Raw genomic sequence first — 16,626 nt, 5'->3', positions numbered from 1 at the left:
GTTGAGCACTACTGTCTTAAAGCATATATTACTGCTCTAATATTTTAGCATGTACTTTTTTTATGTATTTATAAACTACTGATAACCTACACACACACACACACACACATGCATGTACATATATGCTAAGGCAATGAGCATCAAAGGAAGACAACACAGAAGTGACATGTTTTAACAAATGTGTGTGTGTGTGTGTGTATGTATTATGTATGTGTGCATAGTGGAAGTTAACTCATGTCTAAATATGATTACTTCCTGGGAAGTTATAATTTTCTTCAATGTTACTATGACAGCTTGTAAAACGAGGACAACTACCTGCTGCAGTTCCAGAATTAGGCAAGCTTTGTTTAGACTACCTTTTCTAGGTAATTCTTGATTAACAAGTAAGCAGTTCTATCCTTGGAAAAGGGATGCTCAATCACTTGAGGTGTTATTGAATCTAATCACTGAAGCTGTCTATCACTATGGTTTGACAAAGAAGTGATCAATACCCTAAGCTGGCAATATAGAGGTTTGTAATTACATATCTCTGACTAGTCAAGCCTGTATGTTGCGTTAGACATTATTACAAGAGGACTTTGAAGTAACCTTAGTGTGCTTTTCAACAAATCCCTGTGTGGGAGAAATTGATTACAGAAAGTGAAGTATGTGCAAAACTGCACTCACTTTTTAGATAGAACAGCTCTCTGCCTGGTGGCTCAGTAATGGTTGAGATAGACAGACACTGACTGAATCTCAGGTTTTACATCAGAGTGTCATTCTCTTAGACCAGTGGTTCTCAATTTTTTTTTATCTGTTGACCCCTTTGATTACTATTCCATTCTTGTGGACCCCCATAGCCTCTAATTGTTTAAAAACTAGTTTTATAGCTTCTTCTTTCAAAATTCTTATTTTGTTTTTCGCAAAACATTAGAACAAGAAATCTAGCTGTTTCTTGCAACAAATACATATAAAGCAAAACTTTTTCATGGACCCTTAAAAATATACTCTCTGTGAACCCAATTTACTATTTTGCTTGCGTGGACTCCAGAAAATCTTATATGTACCCTGAGGGGTCATATGGACCCCAGTTGAGAACCACTGTCTTAGTCTCGCTAATAAGGAATAGGGATCCATCATTCCAAGGTGTTTTTGTGGCATACTCATTCCATTTAATGAGTGTTACTATGTCCTTGCACGATTGCTGGATAATTGTTGACCCTATAATAGGTTCATGTGTCTTTTTGACAGGAAATGATTTTCATCCTGCTGCATTTCTATCAACCCTCCTCAGCTCATTAGCTTTGTTGGGGGAACTGGTTTAGTCACTGATGATACCACCATGCAAATACAGGGTGTACTCAATAAATTGTCATGTAAATTTATGCAAAAACAAAAATAATACTGACATCTCATTTTAGCAGATATATTTACCAAAATTACATAAAAATATCTTGAAATACTAAAGAATAAATTTATTCAATAAAATCGCCATTGGCTTCAATCATGGCCTCCCGACGACTACAGAATCTCCTGCAACTCTTCTTGTTTAAGTTGGTGAATGCTGCCATAATCCTTGCCTTCAGTTCATCTTTGGTGTGATAAGGAATTCTGGAGGTCTCTCACTCAACTGCACCTCATGCATAATAATCAAGACGGTAGCAGTCTGGGGAGTTAGGTGACCAGATGTTAAGAGTGATATGGTGCCAGAAATTGTCTGACAGCCATGACTGGGTTCTCCTGCTTGTGTGGCATGGTGCAGAGTCCTGTTGCCAGAATAGGGTCTTTCAACAGCCACCCTCTTGACCCAGGACAGCACTACCTTCTCCAGGCACTTGGTGTAGGCCTCCGAGCTGAGTCTGAGGCCATGTAGGAAGATGAATGGAGCCACACTGTCACCATCACTAGCGATCCCTCCAAACACCATGATGTTGATTGGATATTTGATTTTTATCACTCTCAGTACATTTTCTGGGAATACAACAAGCCAATGGTTGTTCTGTGTGTTCAACCTGGCAGATCTCGTCTGAGAAAAACAAAAGCATGTTCAGTTGGAGAAGATGCTTGAGTTTGCTCAAAAGCTTCATAGTGCAGTCTTTCTTCTTGTCTGTAATGGCTTGGGATAAAAATTGTCCCTTTCTCATCTCGCATGAGGAACACTGAATGTCTTCACGTACTACCTGCCTGGTAAGAAACTTAGACACTTCCATGTTCCTGGCAATAGTCCTGATTGACTTGGAGGGATCGTTGTCAATCATGGTCTGGATCTCACCAGTTCTTTTCTTATCAGAATGATTAGAGTGAGTTTTCCGAACTGCCGTACCTTCATAATCATCATTAGACTCATCCAGCTCATTCCAAATCTTCTGCACTGTCCTCAGATTGACAGCCAAACACTCTGAATTGTTTGTACTGGAGCTTCTAGCACGAATGCCAAGAAGCACAACATGTCGTTTCCAAATTTCTGGCAGAGTGAATTGCATCATGCTGCTGTTTTTCTCACAGATGGTGCCCAACTAACTCTACTATTCTGTATAGTCAACAAAATCAAAAATAGACAATGTGCATGCACGAAATTAGAAATATGAAATGGTGATAATTTACCCATCGCACCCTGTAGTTGTACTTAGTGAAGAGGGCTGCTAACACACACACTCACACGCAGATTTGTTAAAATTTGTCCCATAAACGCTAAATGAAGCAGTATTTGCTTTGCAATTATAAGACAAAATAGAAAATTTAATTGCTCCTCTAAACATAGAAGTCAATCAATCAGAATGATATTTGGAAATAATAGAAACAACTGCCAAAGTTACAAGAGTAATTGCTTGTACACCAAACAACCTTCTTCACAATAGAAAGTACATGTGTCTTTCTTATCAGATGAACTGCTTTTGATTCTGATTCCCATAACACCTTCAAATTAACAGGAAGTAGAGAGGTGTAATCAGAAATAATAAGTGTAAGCACATTACATTGGAACAACAGAAAAGAGAAAAGCTATCTTTTATTGTCGAAGATATAATAGTTAATTTTATAATCTAAAAATATATCCAATAAAAGCAGCAAGGAAAATTAGATAAAAATTATTTCCTACAAAGAATGGTAAGCTCCTTTACCCTCTTCCCCACATACCTTTAATAATAAGTTTGAAGCACAGAAATTATAACATCTTAGTATATGATGTGTTTGTGCATTGTATGTGATATATACATGTGTATTTATATGTGTGAGTGTGCATGTGATTATACAGATACACACTCAGATATGCAAGCACATATATGTGCAGGTATGTATATATATGTGCATGTAGATAGATATATATATAGATAGATACATCATACATACACACATACACCGCCTCAAAAAATTTTAGTTGAATGAATCGACCCACAGTACTTATGTTTTAAAGCCTAGTACATATTCTATCACCCACTTTTGCTGAACCACTAAGTTATGAGAACATAAACACACCAACACCAGTTGTCAATCAATGGTGGGGGATAAAGAACATATGTGGAAACAAACACACACACACACTTTATTTGTGTATCTAGACTACTGTTGGTTTTATGTTTAGAAAATATCTTAATATCTTAATTGTTCAAGCCACTCACATGGTGGAATGATGTTCATCTCCACCAAAAATACCATTCCTCCATGTAATTGGCTTGAAAAATTAAGACATTATGATATTATGTCAACATGAAACCAATGGTAGCTTTAATGCACAAATAAAGAATATTTCTCCACCAATACAGTGTTGAGCACTCAATCACATTGCTCGACATTTAAATGTTCTACAAAATCAAACAGCATCTTATAGATACAAGTTCAGAGTTAGAGTTACTGGCATGAAAGGGTCTTCCAAAACTGAGGTGATTTTATAAGCTTGTATGCCTGATATGCTATCAAATGTGTGGTACTTAGAAAGTTAGATCAACTTAAACTATAAAAATGTCTATATGGTTATCTAAAGTAGTGTTTGGTACTCAAGTTAGATGAAAGTAGAAGTTTTAAAAGTGTATGGCGTTTTTGCTTAATGAAGATGCATAATTTTGTGTTGTAACAGGAAACTAAAACATAGACTAAAAATACTGTACTATCATAAAAACCATAAATGACACTCATATCATAGTTATTTGGCTGCTGTCTGTCATTGCTGCTGTTCTGATTATAATTTATTGGGTATCAGCTGTTTGTAATAGCATATCGTGTAGTGTGTGCATTTATTTATACTGAATTTTTATTAAAATTTTATTACAATCAATGATAAATGAATTAAAGAAGTTTACCAAACATGTGTTTTACTAGGAAATATTATTGGCAGTCTGGTTCAGTTACATTATGTAAGCACACAGCAAGTGTTAGACTAGCTGTTCTACTTGTTTACCATTCTCTGGTAAAGGTTTCTAGTTTGCAGTCAATGCATCTATTGAACCATAGTTTTGGAAATATTTTTTAAACTTAAAAATTCAGCTTATATGCCACAATTTACACTTCATTCTTTTATATTTTTCTATGACTGAAATTGTTACTGAACACTATACATATGTACACAATTTTCTTTATTGTGCCTGAAGAAATGGGAAGGATGCATATCCATGAAATTTAAATATGGTTGTACATCTTAAGTGCTGTATAAAGGTCACACACATACACGCACACAGAGGGTATAAGAAGTAGTTGAAGATAGACTTGGTAATTTAATAAAATAACTCTAATCTAGCAAAAAGCAAGTGTATTTTAATAAAAATTTGTGCAAATAAAAATTTGTGCACATGTTCTTGATAAGCTTTCTTATAATGTTAGTCTATGAATTTCTCTTTACTCCAACGACTGCTCCAGTATAGTCCTGGAGTCATTGACATACTTGCACTAAATGGTCCTTATTCATTTTGGACACCACATTCGAAGAAGCTACGGAATGATAAGAATGTCAATTAGTTTTACTTTCATCAATGCTTCAAATGCAGTAATTCATAGGGTTTAAATCTTATGAGTTTGGAGGCCACAAATTTGGTGTTACATGATCATAAAGATTGCCTGACGTCCATTCTTGGGTTACATGGGTTTTAGGGGAAGGTGCTAAGTCTTGTTGAAAAACATATGGCCTTCAACTTAGTACTTCATCCATACAAGGCATAACAACTGTCTCTAGCACCTCAACATCTCTGCAGTATTAATTCTAAGACTCTGTGAAATGATGTGAGGCTGCATGACATGACCTTTCTTAATCACCATTCCTAAAACCATCACACTTATTGGAAATATAGTGTACATCAGTGTGGGGACATCAGAAGAATTTGCATGTAACCATTTGTCAGTTCTACTATTAGACTTCCGGCCTTGGTCAAAGTTTTCCTCATCAGAGAAGAACCAAAGTATATCAAGTTCACTATGGTTTCTAATCTTGTGAACTGCTTGGCATAGATCAAACAGTTTCCATGTATCTTTATAGACATGAACAAGCTTCACTTCAGTATATATAACTTGCATCAAATGTCTTTGTGTACCACAGACTTGACAGTCCTCTGAAACACCTGAAGCTCTTTGGCAATGGTCCTCATTGATTTTCTGGGATCATAATCAATAATACTTTGAACTCATCGGATGAATTACGGTGTCCTTATAGTGGCTAAATGTTTAAAATACTTTTTCTTCTCTTTCAAACAGTTGAAACATTCCTGCCAGAGGCTTTCAGTTCCATCAAAACTTTGTGTAGAAAAAAATCTTGCAGCATTTAGAAAGTTTGCAATTTCTGAATTGCTGTGTTCTGCATATATTACAATAATGACTACATGTCTTTTCTTTTCTTGTGTTAACATTTTATCTGCCATGAGAGGGGGTGGGGTGGAAAATCTGAAAGAAATTAAAGACCCAATTGATTTGAAGGGTGTAACACATTGATAGTTGAGTGTCTTCAAATACCTCTTGCACTCTGTATATACAGTTGTCTAAGAATCAATGAGTCAGGAAAAAAAAAAAACAGGCACTTGCATATTTCTCCATTTGGTATATTAAAATATATATATATGTGCATATGTATCATCATCATCATCACTTAACGTCTGCTTTCCATGCTAGCATGGGTTGGACGATTTGACTGAGGACTGGTGAAACCAGATGGCTACACCAGGCTCCAATCTGATTTGGCAGAGTTTCTACAGCTGGATGCCTTCCTAATGCCAACCACTCCGAGAGTGTAGATATATATAAACATATATATATATATATAGTGAAGGTGCATGGCCTAATGGTAAGTGTGTTGCACTCATGATCATGAAATTGTAGTTTCAATTCCTAGACTAGTGGTGCATTATGTTCCTGAGCAAAGCACTTCACCTCACATGGCTCTGTGATCACTTCGATGCCTGATGCATCAGACACTGTGCACCTGTTTGGACAGCATTGATTTGATGGTGAGAGTGAGCTTAATGTACAGCACATACATTTGATCACTATAAAAAAAATCATTTGTGCAGAATGTTTAGCAAAAGATGAACACTCATACATTGTCTTTGACTGGAGAGTCCATCATCATATACATAACAGCACTACAGATTCCATTTCAACCAGTTTTACCAATTGGTTTCATACATGTAAGTTTTGGAAAAACGAAAAATACAATCTTAGCACTCCACTCAACAGAGGGGCTTGATTTGTGGATGTTGTAGTTTTTCACAACATCCATGAATTGGATGTAACACTTCTTAACCTCCAGTGGCAAACGTCCATGTCCATACTCTTCCTACCAGCACTTCTGATGAGTGCCACGATGGTTGAAACTGACTGGCAAAGTTGGCTGTAATGAATCTATATTACTGTTTCGTACAAATACACCTATGCCCACACACACAATATACTTCTATATTCGAGTGAGCAGTGCTTTTCTTAAATAAGAAAGCTCCAATTCAAGACATCTCCCTGCCACTTTATCATGCCAGGTATTGTGCAAGTTTCAACTCTTTGACTCTGTATACAGTGCAGCATATCCACTATAAAAGGACTTTGAAAGACCAGTTCGAATAACGTTAGTTTTGTGCAACTACGGAAATATTAGAAAATACTGGTTATGAGAAGCATAAGGTATGAAATGCATAAAGTGCTTGTTATGTTGGAAAGTCCAAGTGCATATTGTGAGAGACTCTTATACAATATGAATACCACTCTCCAACTATTGTAGTTGAATACAGCTACGATGACTCAGTAACAAAAAAAAGACCAAGATAACTGACAGAAGTATCACCACAGGTTTTAGGTTTATATCAGGTTTGTATTTGGTTCTATGAATAACAAATGGTCCAGTGCCACCTGTTACATAATTTGGTCATTGGTAACTAAACCAGCAACTCACTAGCTTGCTAAAGACTAAGCAGAACAAAGACAAATCCTATAAAATAGATTGATGTATCCCAAGTAGAGTCAATGAGAGGAAACAGAAATGTTTGAATTTGTGACTGAGCATGCAGTAAAATGACTAGGAGTAAAAGACCTCTAGTTCTATTCAAAACATTCATCTAGGAGAATGGAAAACTCCAAAATCAAACCTCACTAACTTGTGAGTTGACTTGTTTGGTTAAAACTAGGAGGAGAAATCCTAATGTACTTAATTACATGTGTACATATGTATTTGGCAATGAACACAGAAAGAAGACAGTACAGGAGGGAAAAGTTTTAACAAAGGTTGTATTAGTTTAATGCTTAAAAAGAAGGATATCTTGACATTTTGGACACTGGTGCTTCATCAGAGAATATAAAGGAAAGAGAAAAGGTGATGGAAAAATAAAAAGACTGGAAAAAGATGGTTACACCCACCTCCATATATGTGTGTGCGTAAAAAAATATATATTGATAGAAAAATAAATAGATAGATTGGTTGATAGATATACACAGATTGATACATGCATGCATGCATGCATACATACATACATACATACATACGTTCATTCATACATATACATGTATTTGGCTTGAAATGTAAAACCATCTTTCTTTCCTTCCCTGAGTGTCTGCTAATACTTTACATGTACCACGTCCTCGCGTTATTGCTTTTTGTGTTTGTTTTTTGTCTTTTTGGATTGACTATATACATACATATATATATATATATATATATATATATATATACACACACACACACACACACACGCGCGCATACATGTACATAAAAATGAAATATACAAACTGCATATAAGCAAAAAGTAAATAAATAAATAAGAGTACTCAGTACTCCAATCAGAATGAGTATTTCTCATGTTATTACTTTTCTGTTATTACAGCTGGTTACTTTTCTATTATTTCAAGAAAATTCTATTAACCACACCAACAACACCAAATTCCAAAAATGAATTTAAGATTTTTGTGTAAGAGGATATTCAAAATAATGCAAAAGGAAGAAAAAAAAAAAGAACTTCTAATTTTCCTATAAATGACAGACATAAATATTTCTGATTTCTGTTGTAGTGAAAAGGAAATTAAAGAGGAAAACATTTATGTAATAAATGTTAAGAATACCAAAATTTTAGATTTCAAATTAAATAGAAATAAAGAACATAAATTGTTTTTTAAATATACCTCCTCCAGGAACATACCCAGTAATGAAAACACACCAGTGGCCAGTAAATATGGAAAGTATAACCAATAAAAATTGTTGTAAAGAGTATACAAGGTGGTATCTCAGACTAGTTATGTTCAACAAAAAATAAGTTTTAACGTCATCTTCTTTGAAATAGTCACCCTTGCACAGCTATTCACCGGTCCCAGTGTTCTTCCTACTTTTTGAATCTGGCCTGGAAGTCATTTTCCATAAGTAAGTAGTGGACTTGCAATTTACTCTGGATTTCAACAATGGTGTTAAAATGGAGGCCTTTGAGCTGCATTTTCATCTTGTGGAAGAGATAGAAGTCTATAGTGCTGAATCTGGCTAACAGGGTAAGTGCAGGAGTGATACCATGTTGTTTTTTGGTAAGAAACTCATGAATGAGGAGAGTTCGGTAAAGAATCCAATTCTTTGCGCTCCACAGTTCTGGTTGCTTTTGCCAAATGTCCTCCCTCAAATGCTTCAAAACATCACAGTAGAACTCTTGATTGACAGTCTGGCCCTGGGGGATGAATTCTCGATGCACAATACCATATTACTGGGGATGATGCATGTGGCAGGTCTTCCAGATTGTTCATTGCCTTCTAGGGATGTTCTTCCACTTTTGAAGCATCTGTGTCACTAAAAACATTGTGTATGACCCTTTGCCTAGTTGCCATAAGTTTGCCAAAGTATGCTCAATGTCTCTGTAGCAGACTTCCTAAGTTTAACACAGAATTTCATGTCGGCTCTTTGTTCCTGTCCATGATAAAAATTACAGACTACAGCAATCACATGATCACAAAAACACAAATTTCACAACTTGTGAAGTAAACACAGTGATGTCGCTTGGCACACTGCAGCATGAAGGTTACTGTTAACTCTCACTGTATATGCAACTGTGTGCTGCCATCTGTTGGTATGCTACAGAACTAGTTCAGGAACTTTTTGGTACCACCTCATAAGTGACATATGCCACATGAAAACAGTATGTGACATGTGCCACTCACCAAGTAAAATTGTACATAAATGAGGAAGTGACTGATATATGATTACATATCTTGTTAAAATTAGCAGCTATTCTGCTTTATTATCATTAAAGAATAATGAAGGAGACATTGGGTGATACAGTCCCAGATACACTATGCCTTGAAAAAGAAGTGCAGGGTGTTTATAGCTGAAATGCCTTTGATTGTAAATTTACTCAATCAGAGCTTTCCTGATTGGAAATAACAACATATGCATAGTTTTCCAATAGATAACATGGCTGTTTTATAAAATGCAAATTTTTAGATAAGTTTTATTTTATCATTAAGGATTTTATTCTTTGCTGTATGTATCCATATTTTACGTTATTCAGCTTTTTTAAAGCTCATTATACAGTACTTAGAGAAAGCATATGGCTTTGTGGTTAGGGGTGTTCAGCTCATGATTATAAGGTTGTAAGTTCGATTCCTGATAGAGTGTACCTATAATTGAACGGGCCAGTCTTGTCACATTTTATTTCACAATGAATCGCCTTGAGAACTATGTTAAGGGGACACATGTTTCTTGAGTACTCAGTCACTTGCACATTAATTTCACAAGCAGGCTGTTCTGTTGATCAGATTAACTGGAAGACTCATTGTTGTAATGTATAGAGGAACATTTCTAAATTCACATTTCATTTTGTTTTAATTTTACAGCAACTTAGACAATATTTATTTGTATTTATTGCTGAAAATTATATAGAAATTTTGAAAATTATGTTTCTATATTAATTTAAAAACTTCTTTATCATTTTTATATAGAAATCTTGAAATTCAGGGAATTGTTTATTCACAAAAGGTGTTTATTAGCAAATCTCTTAAATGTTTTCAGGCATATGTTAGAAGACAGGTCATTTTGTCATTTGGGCTTATGGGGTTGTCAGGAGAAATAAATCACAAGGCATATAATACTTATTCGAAAGAGAGAAAAGCTCATAGGAGAACTGATATGGTTCTAGGCAATGAGGATTTTGTACTCAGCAGTTTTATAATTAAAATTTTGATGCTGACCTACAGAATATGATACTGTTTTCTTGAGCCAGTAACATGAAAAGAGAAGCAAGATTTTGTATGGTTTAAATAAAAAGAAAAAAAAAATGCAAAGCCAAACATAAAATACTGTAAAGAATCTGGTGTAGATTTCTTCAGTTGCATTCAGGAGATGAAACTTAAAAGGAAAAGAAAACAAGAAATATATTGAGAATGTAAAATAAGAGAGAATGAAAGTCATTACCAGTGTAAAAGTTGAATGAATCCAACAGTATTGATTCGCAGAACCAGACTTTAGCATATGTGTTCAATAGACGTTTATCATAATCATCAGTCACGCGCCCACCGTACTGTACTTCTCCAATCATATAACGCACTGTTGTCCAAGAGACACCCTGGGGGATAAAGAAGTAATCAAAGCTCCATTCTATTATGATAAAAGACAAAGTCTGAAAAACACTGATCAATTGATAGGTGAAATGTAGTTAAATACAAATTGTCCAGTAATTGAATGGGATATTAGTTAACAATTTCAATGGTTTATGCATGATAACTGTTCCTGCACACCTTTCAACAAATATTGATCTCAGTTTAGCAGGGACGGGGTAGGAGGACTGTTTCATTTGCCTACATTGCTACACCTATACCAAGACAATTGTCAAATGACCATTGTTGTGCTTATTGATTTTTTGTTTGTTTTACATAGCTCTGTATGCATCATCCAAAATATATGTTACAAGAGTTACTCTTTAAAAAAACATACATGCTCAGCATCCCAATCTCTAAGACTGGAATGTTGAGAATGAGTGTTATTCAGTGAGTTAGTTTAGGATTCAAGCGTTATTGTCTGAGCAGTTTTCTAGTCATGCCCAGCCTAATATTTAACACATAAATGTGACCCTAATATTTAACACTTAAAATACACGGCCTTCATTTCAAGGAGGTTAGAGAGTTTTCTGGAGGGAAACATGGCTATTATATTTATTTAAGGATCTTCTTCACTGGCTGCTGCACCAAAGAATGGGATTCACATTGTGAGGCACATCATCATCATCATCACCTCCACAATCACCACTACCATCCTCACTATCATCCTTGCTATCATCATCACCACCAACAACAACAACAACACCACCACCATGACCATGACAGCCACGATGATGACAACGATGACCACGACAACAACGACGACGACCACCACCATCATCATCATTAAATGTCCGTTTTCCATACTGGCATGGATCAGACAGTATGACCAGAGCTGGTAAGCAGGAGAGCTGCACCAGGCTCCAGTCTGATTTAGCTGGGTTTCTACAGCTAGATGCCTTTCTTAATGCCAACCCTTTACTTTATAAAGTGTGCTGGGTGCTTTATACATGGCACCAGCACATCTATTTTTATTTGGATGTTAACAGGTTTCCAGCCAACATTATTACTTCTACAGCAGTACCTGTCTAAGCTACATAAATGAGATATTTTAATTTGGAAATATCTAGTAGATACAGTAATTATTATAGTAATCTAATGACATAGATGTGATGTCTGAGTGTCACATAAATAAACAAGGCTATCAATATCATTACACAGGTATTGACAATGTGACATCTAATACATTATTTTAGCTTTTTTACTAATTGGAATTTTCAATTTTCCAAGTGTCATTGTTTCAAATTACTGTTGCTATGAAGGCAATAACAAATATACACTCACATACATTCACATAACACAACATACATTTATGCATGTACACATACTCACATGTACACACAAATATTTATGTCTGCATACACATTTACATAGACAGAAACGGCTAATGTTCAGTTATATTTACTAAAATTACAAACGAAATAAACAGATCTTTTTTAGTGTTTTGACTACATGTACCATGTACACACAGAGATAAATACACATAAACACATTTTAGGTTAACAATGTGTGCGTGTGTGTATGTGTGAATAAAATTAGCTACCACAATACTATATATGTATGTATGTATATATATATATATATATATATATATATATATATATATGTGCACACACAACTGGGTAGACAAACAAAAGTAGGGAACATAACACATCTTATTAGGGGTTACATGTATGGATCAAAACAGCTGGATTCAAACTCCTTGGTACTCTAAGTTTCAAGTGTCTCGCTAGTCATTGGAGTCTGAATGGCCTACTCCAATGGCCAAAGACTAGTGACACACTTGAAACTCGGAGTACCAAGGAGTTTGAATCAAAATGTTCTGATCCATACATACATAAAGCACCATTTGAGCAAAGCCGATGCTAGTGTCACCTAACTGGTACCTGTGCTGGTGTCACCTGACTGGCAACCGTGACGGTGGCATGTAAAAAGCACTATTTGAGTGTGGCCGATGCCAGCGCCACCTGACTGGCGCCCATGCAGGTAGCATGTAAAAAGCACTATTTGAGTGTGCCCGATGCCAGGGCCGCCTGACTGGCTTCCATGCTGGTGGCACATAAAATGCACACACTACACTCAGAGCACCCAGAGTGGTTGGTGTTAGGAAGGGCATCCAGCTGTTGAAACCTTTGCCAGCGCCACCTGACTGGCACCCATGCAGGTAGCATGTAAAAAGCACCATTTGAGTGTGACCGATGCCAGGGCCGCCTGACTGGCTCCCATGCTGGTGGCACATAAAAAGCACCCACTACACTCAGAGCACCCAGAGTGGTTGGTGTTAGGAAGAGCATCCAGCTGTTGAAACCTTGCCAAATCAGATTGGAGCCTGGTGCAGCCTCCTGGCCTGCCAGTTCTCAGTCAAACCATCCAACCCATGCCAGCATGGAAAGCAGACATTAAATTACAATGATGAAGATGATGATGATGATGATATATTGACACATACATAATTTGTGTAGCTATAGTGTTCTGTAGTTAGTTGTTATTAGTTGTCTTCCAGTAAGAGTGAATATTAAAGCAGTATACAGCATAATTACTGTTAAAATACTTTCAGTAGTGGACACAAATAGAACAATCTATCTATTTTGATTGTCTGATCATGGTTGGTGGTGCTGTAGTAGTTTTGTATATGTGGTTGTTATGATTTTGTTGGTATTAATTTGGGCTGTGGTTGGTATTGTGGTGGTGGTTGTGGTGGCATGGAGGCACGTGGCTTAATGGTTAGGATGTTGGACTCATGATTGCAAAATTGTGGTTTCGATTCCTGGGCTGGGTGACATGAGTTCTTGAGAAAAACACTTCATTTCATATTGTCCCAGTTCACTCAGCTGGCAAAAACGAATAGTTTTGCAATGGACTCGCAGAAGAAGCTAGAAAGTTCTGGAGTAATATTTGGGATAAACCAGTCAATCATAATGGAGATGCAGTATGGTTAAAGAAAGCGAGGGAAGAAGTAGCGAGTGAGAAGCAGCCAGATTTAATATTAACTAGTGTATTAATGAGTAAAGTGTTAGGAAAAATGCCGAGTTGGAAGGGTCCAGGGCCAGATTTAATTCAAGGTTACTGACTAAAGAAATTTAGTAGTTTACATGGCAGGGCTGAGGGAACAACTTCAGGATTACCTTAATGGAGGAATAACACTAGACTGGATGACTAGAGGGAGGACAATACTCATTATGAAGGGTAAGAGCAAGAGTAATACAGCTAGCAACTATAGACCAATTACTTGCTTACTATTAGTGTGGAAGTTGTTAACAGGAATGCTTTCAGAAAACATTTATGAGCACCTTGACAATCAGAATTTACTACCAGAAGAACAGAAAGGTTGCAGGAAGAAGGCTAGAGGAACGCATGATCTATTATATATAGCCAAAGCAGTTCTTAATGAAGTAAAAGCTAGGAAAAAAAAATAGCATGGATAGATTATAGGAAAGCCTATGATATGATCTCACACTCATAGACAAGTTAATGCTTGAGTATATTCAGTATAGCAGACAACATAATAGAATCAATTAGCTTTAGCATGAAAAAATGGAAAGTAGATCTCTAATCAGGTGATATGCTCCTCGGGAAAGCTAATATCAAGGGAGGAATTTTCCAGGGGGATTCATTGTCCCTTTTAAAATTTGTTCTATGTTTGATCTTCCTCAGTTTAGTATTAAGGAAGGCAATGGCAGGATATCAGTTCAGAAATAGTAATGGAAAAATTAACCATTTGCTCAATATGGATGATCTGAAGCTTTTTAGTAAGAATGAATAAGAGATAGATTCCTTAATACAGACTGTAAGACTCTTTAGCAAAGATATAGGCATGGCATTTGGCATAGGTAAGAGTGCAATATTAGTCATGAGAAGGGGACAGGTAGTCAACAGCGAAGGCATCTAATTACCAGATGGCCAGACATTAAAATCAATGAAAAGAATAGAGAATTATAGGTATGTAGTGACGTCATCTGGCGCCAAAATACAGTCGCCATTACTGCGTTTTCATCCACGCATGCGCGGGGAATAGTTCCGGAAGGAACACAGGAAGAGTCCCATGTGCATGCGTGGAATTCAACATCTAAACGTTCCCACTCTTTTCATTCTCTTTCTCGGCCGGCCGGCCATGAGCGTGGTCGTATCAAGCTGTCTCTCCAGCATTCCAACTCTGGGGACAGCTTTTATTCCAGCATTCCAACGTCTCAGCAACCATTCCTATTTCCTACATAAATAAATATTGTTGTGTTGATAGTTCAGAGTCAGCGTTTGTTGCTTCTTTTGAATTTAATATAGGAAAGCGGGTATACACCTAATGGTATATAACCACTTTCCTAAAGGTATCTAGGAGCATTAGAGACTGACAGTACTAGCTACAGAAATGAAAAAGAAAATTGAGGAGTACACCAGAAGGGTGAAGAAGCTAATGGAGTCAAAGATAAAAGGTCCGAATCTAGTGAAAGCTGTAAATACTTGGGCAGTATCATTACTTAGATACTCAGCAGCTTTTGTAGATTGGACAAAAACTGAATTAGCAAAGCTAGACAGAAGAACTAGGAAGGAATTCAATATGAATGGAGGACTCCATTCAAAAGCAGGAGTGGCAAGATTATATCTATCTAGAAAGGAAGGTGGAAGAGGGTTAATATCAATGGAAGACTGTGTGGAGTAAGCTAGAATAGATATAAACTCCTATGTAGGTAATAGTGAAGAGAGTTTATTAGAAGCTGCTAGAGTCACAGCAAGACACAGAGAAACCAAAACACCAACCGAACTTAAAAACCAGAAAAAAGAACAGAAATGATCTGACTGGCAGGAGAAGGTGTTGCATGGTAGATTCCCAAAGATAGTTTTAGCAAATAGTAGTAGTGAGACATGGTTATGACTGCAGAAGGGAAAGCTGAAGAGAGAGACAGAAAGTTTGTTAATAGTTGCACAAGATAAAAAATTAAGGACTAATTGAATAAAAATCAAGATAGACAAAATACAAGTAGATTCCCATTGTAGGTTATGCAAATCAAAAGAGGAAAGCCTTACTCGTATAGTAAGTTAATGTAGCATGCTGGCACAGAAAAATACAAGGAAAGACATGACAATCTAGGGAGAGCAATCCATTGGGAGCGTTGTAGAAAGCTAGGATTTTAACATACTGATAAATGGTATGAACATGAACTTAGTAAAGTACTAGAAAGTAAGAAATACAATATTTTATGTGACTTTAACATTCAGACTAACAGAATAATAGGAGCTAGAATACCTGATTTGGTAGTCATAGATAAAGAGAATAAAAAGTGCCAGATAATTGACTTTACAGCCCCAAATGATGAAAAAATTAATATGAAAAATATAGAAAAAATAGCAAAATACTAGGACCTAGTTATTGAATTACAGAGACTATGGAAAGTGTGGGTAAAATGTATCCCAGTAGTTATAGGTGCATTGGGAACTACCCCTAAAGATCTGAACAGATGGATAGAGGAAATAGGCATAAAACCCAGTTTAGTACAGCAGCAGATAACAGTGTTATTAGGGACAGTTAGGATACTTAGGAGGATTCTTGGCATCTAAGGCTACTTGTAACCTGATGTTAAGATTCTTTTCTTTTCCAACAGTCTAATCTTCTGAGTGTGTATGAATAAT

The 16,626-nt window shown here is 36.3% G+C and overlaps 1 protein-coding gene across 1 annotated transcript in view; it reads right to left on the bottom strand.

Annotated features, from left to right (window-relative positions):
* Nucleotides 1–16,626, bottom strand: part of LOC106877714 (dynein axonemal heavy chain 5) — a 435,668-nt gene that overhangs the window by 44,725 nt on the left and 374,317 nt on the right. Inside the window, exon 74 of the mRNA XM_089358248.1 lies at nucleotides 10,823–10,973. Coding sequence (XP_089214374.1) covers nucleotides 10,823–10,973 — 151 coding nt within the window. The remainder of the gene's footprint in view (nucleotides 1–10,822; nucleotides 10,974–16,626) is intronic.

Source organism: Octopus bimaculoides, chromosome 10, assembly GCF_046866305.1.
Source record: "Octopus bimaculoides isolate indiv1 chromosome 10, ASM4686630v1, whole genome shotgun sequence".
NCBI lineage: Eukaryota > Metazoa > Mollusca > Cephalopoda > Octopoda > Octopodidae > Octopus > Octopus bimaculoides.
The sequence above is the reverse complement of the archived record's forward strand: the minus strand, read 5'-3'. Positions and strand labels throughout refer to the sequence as shown.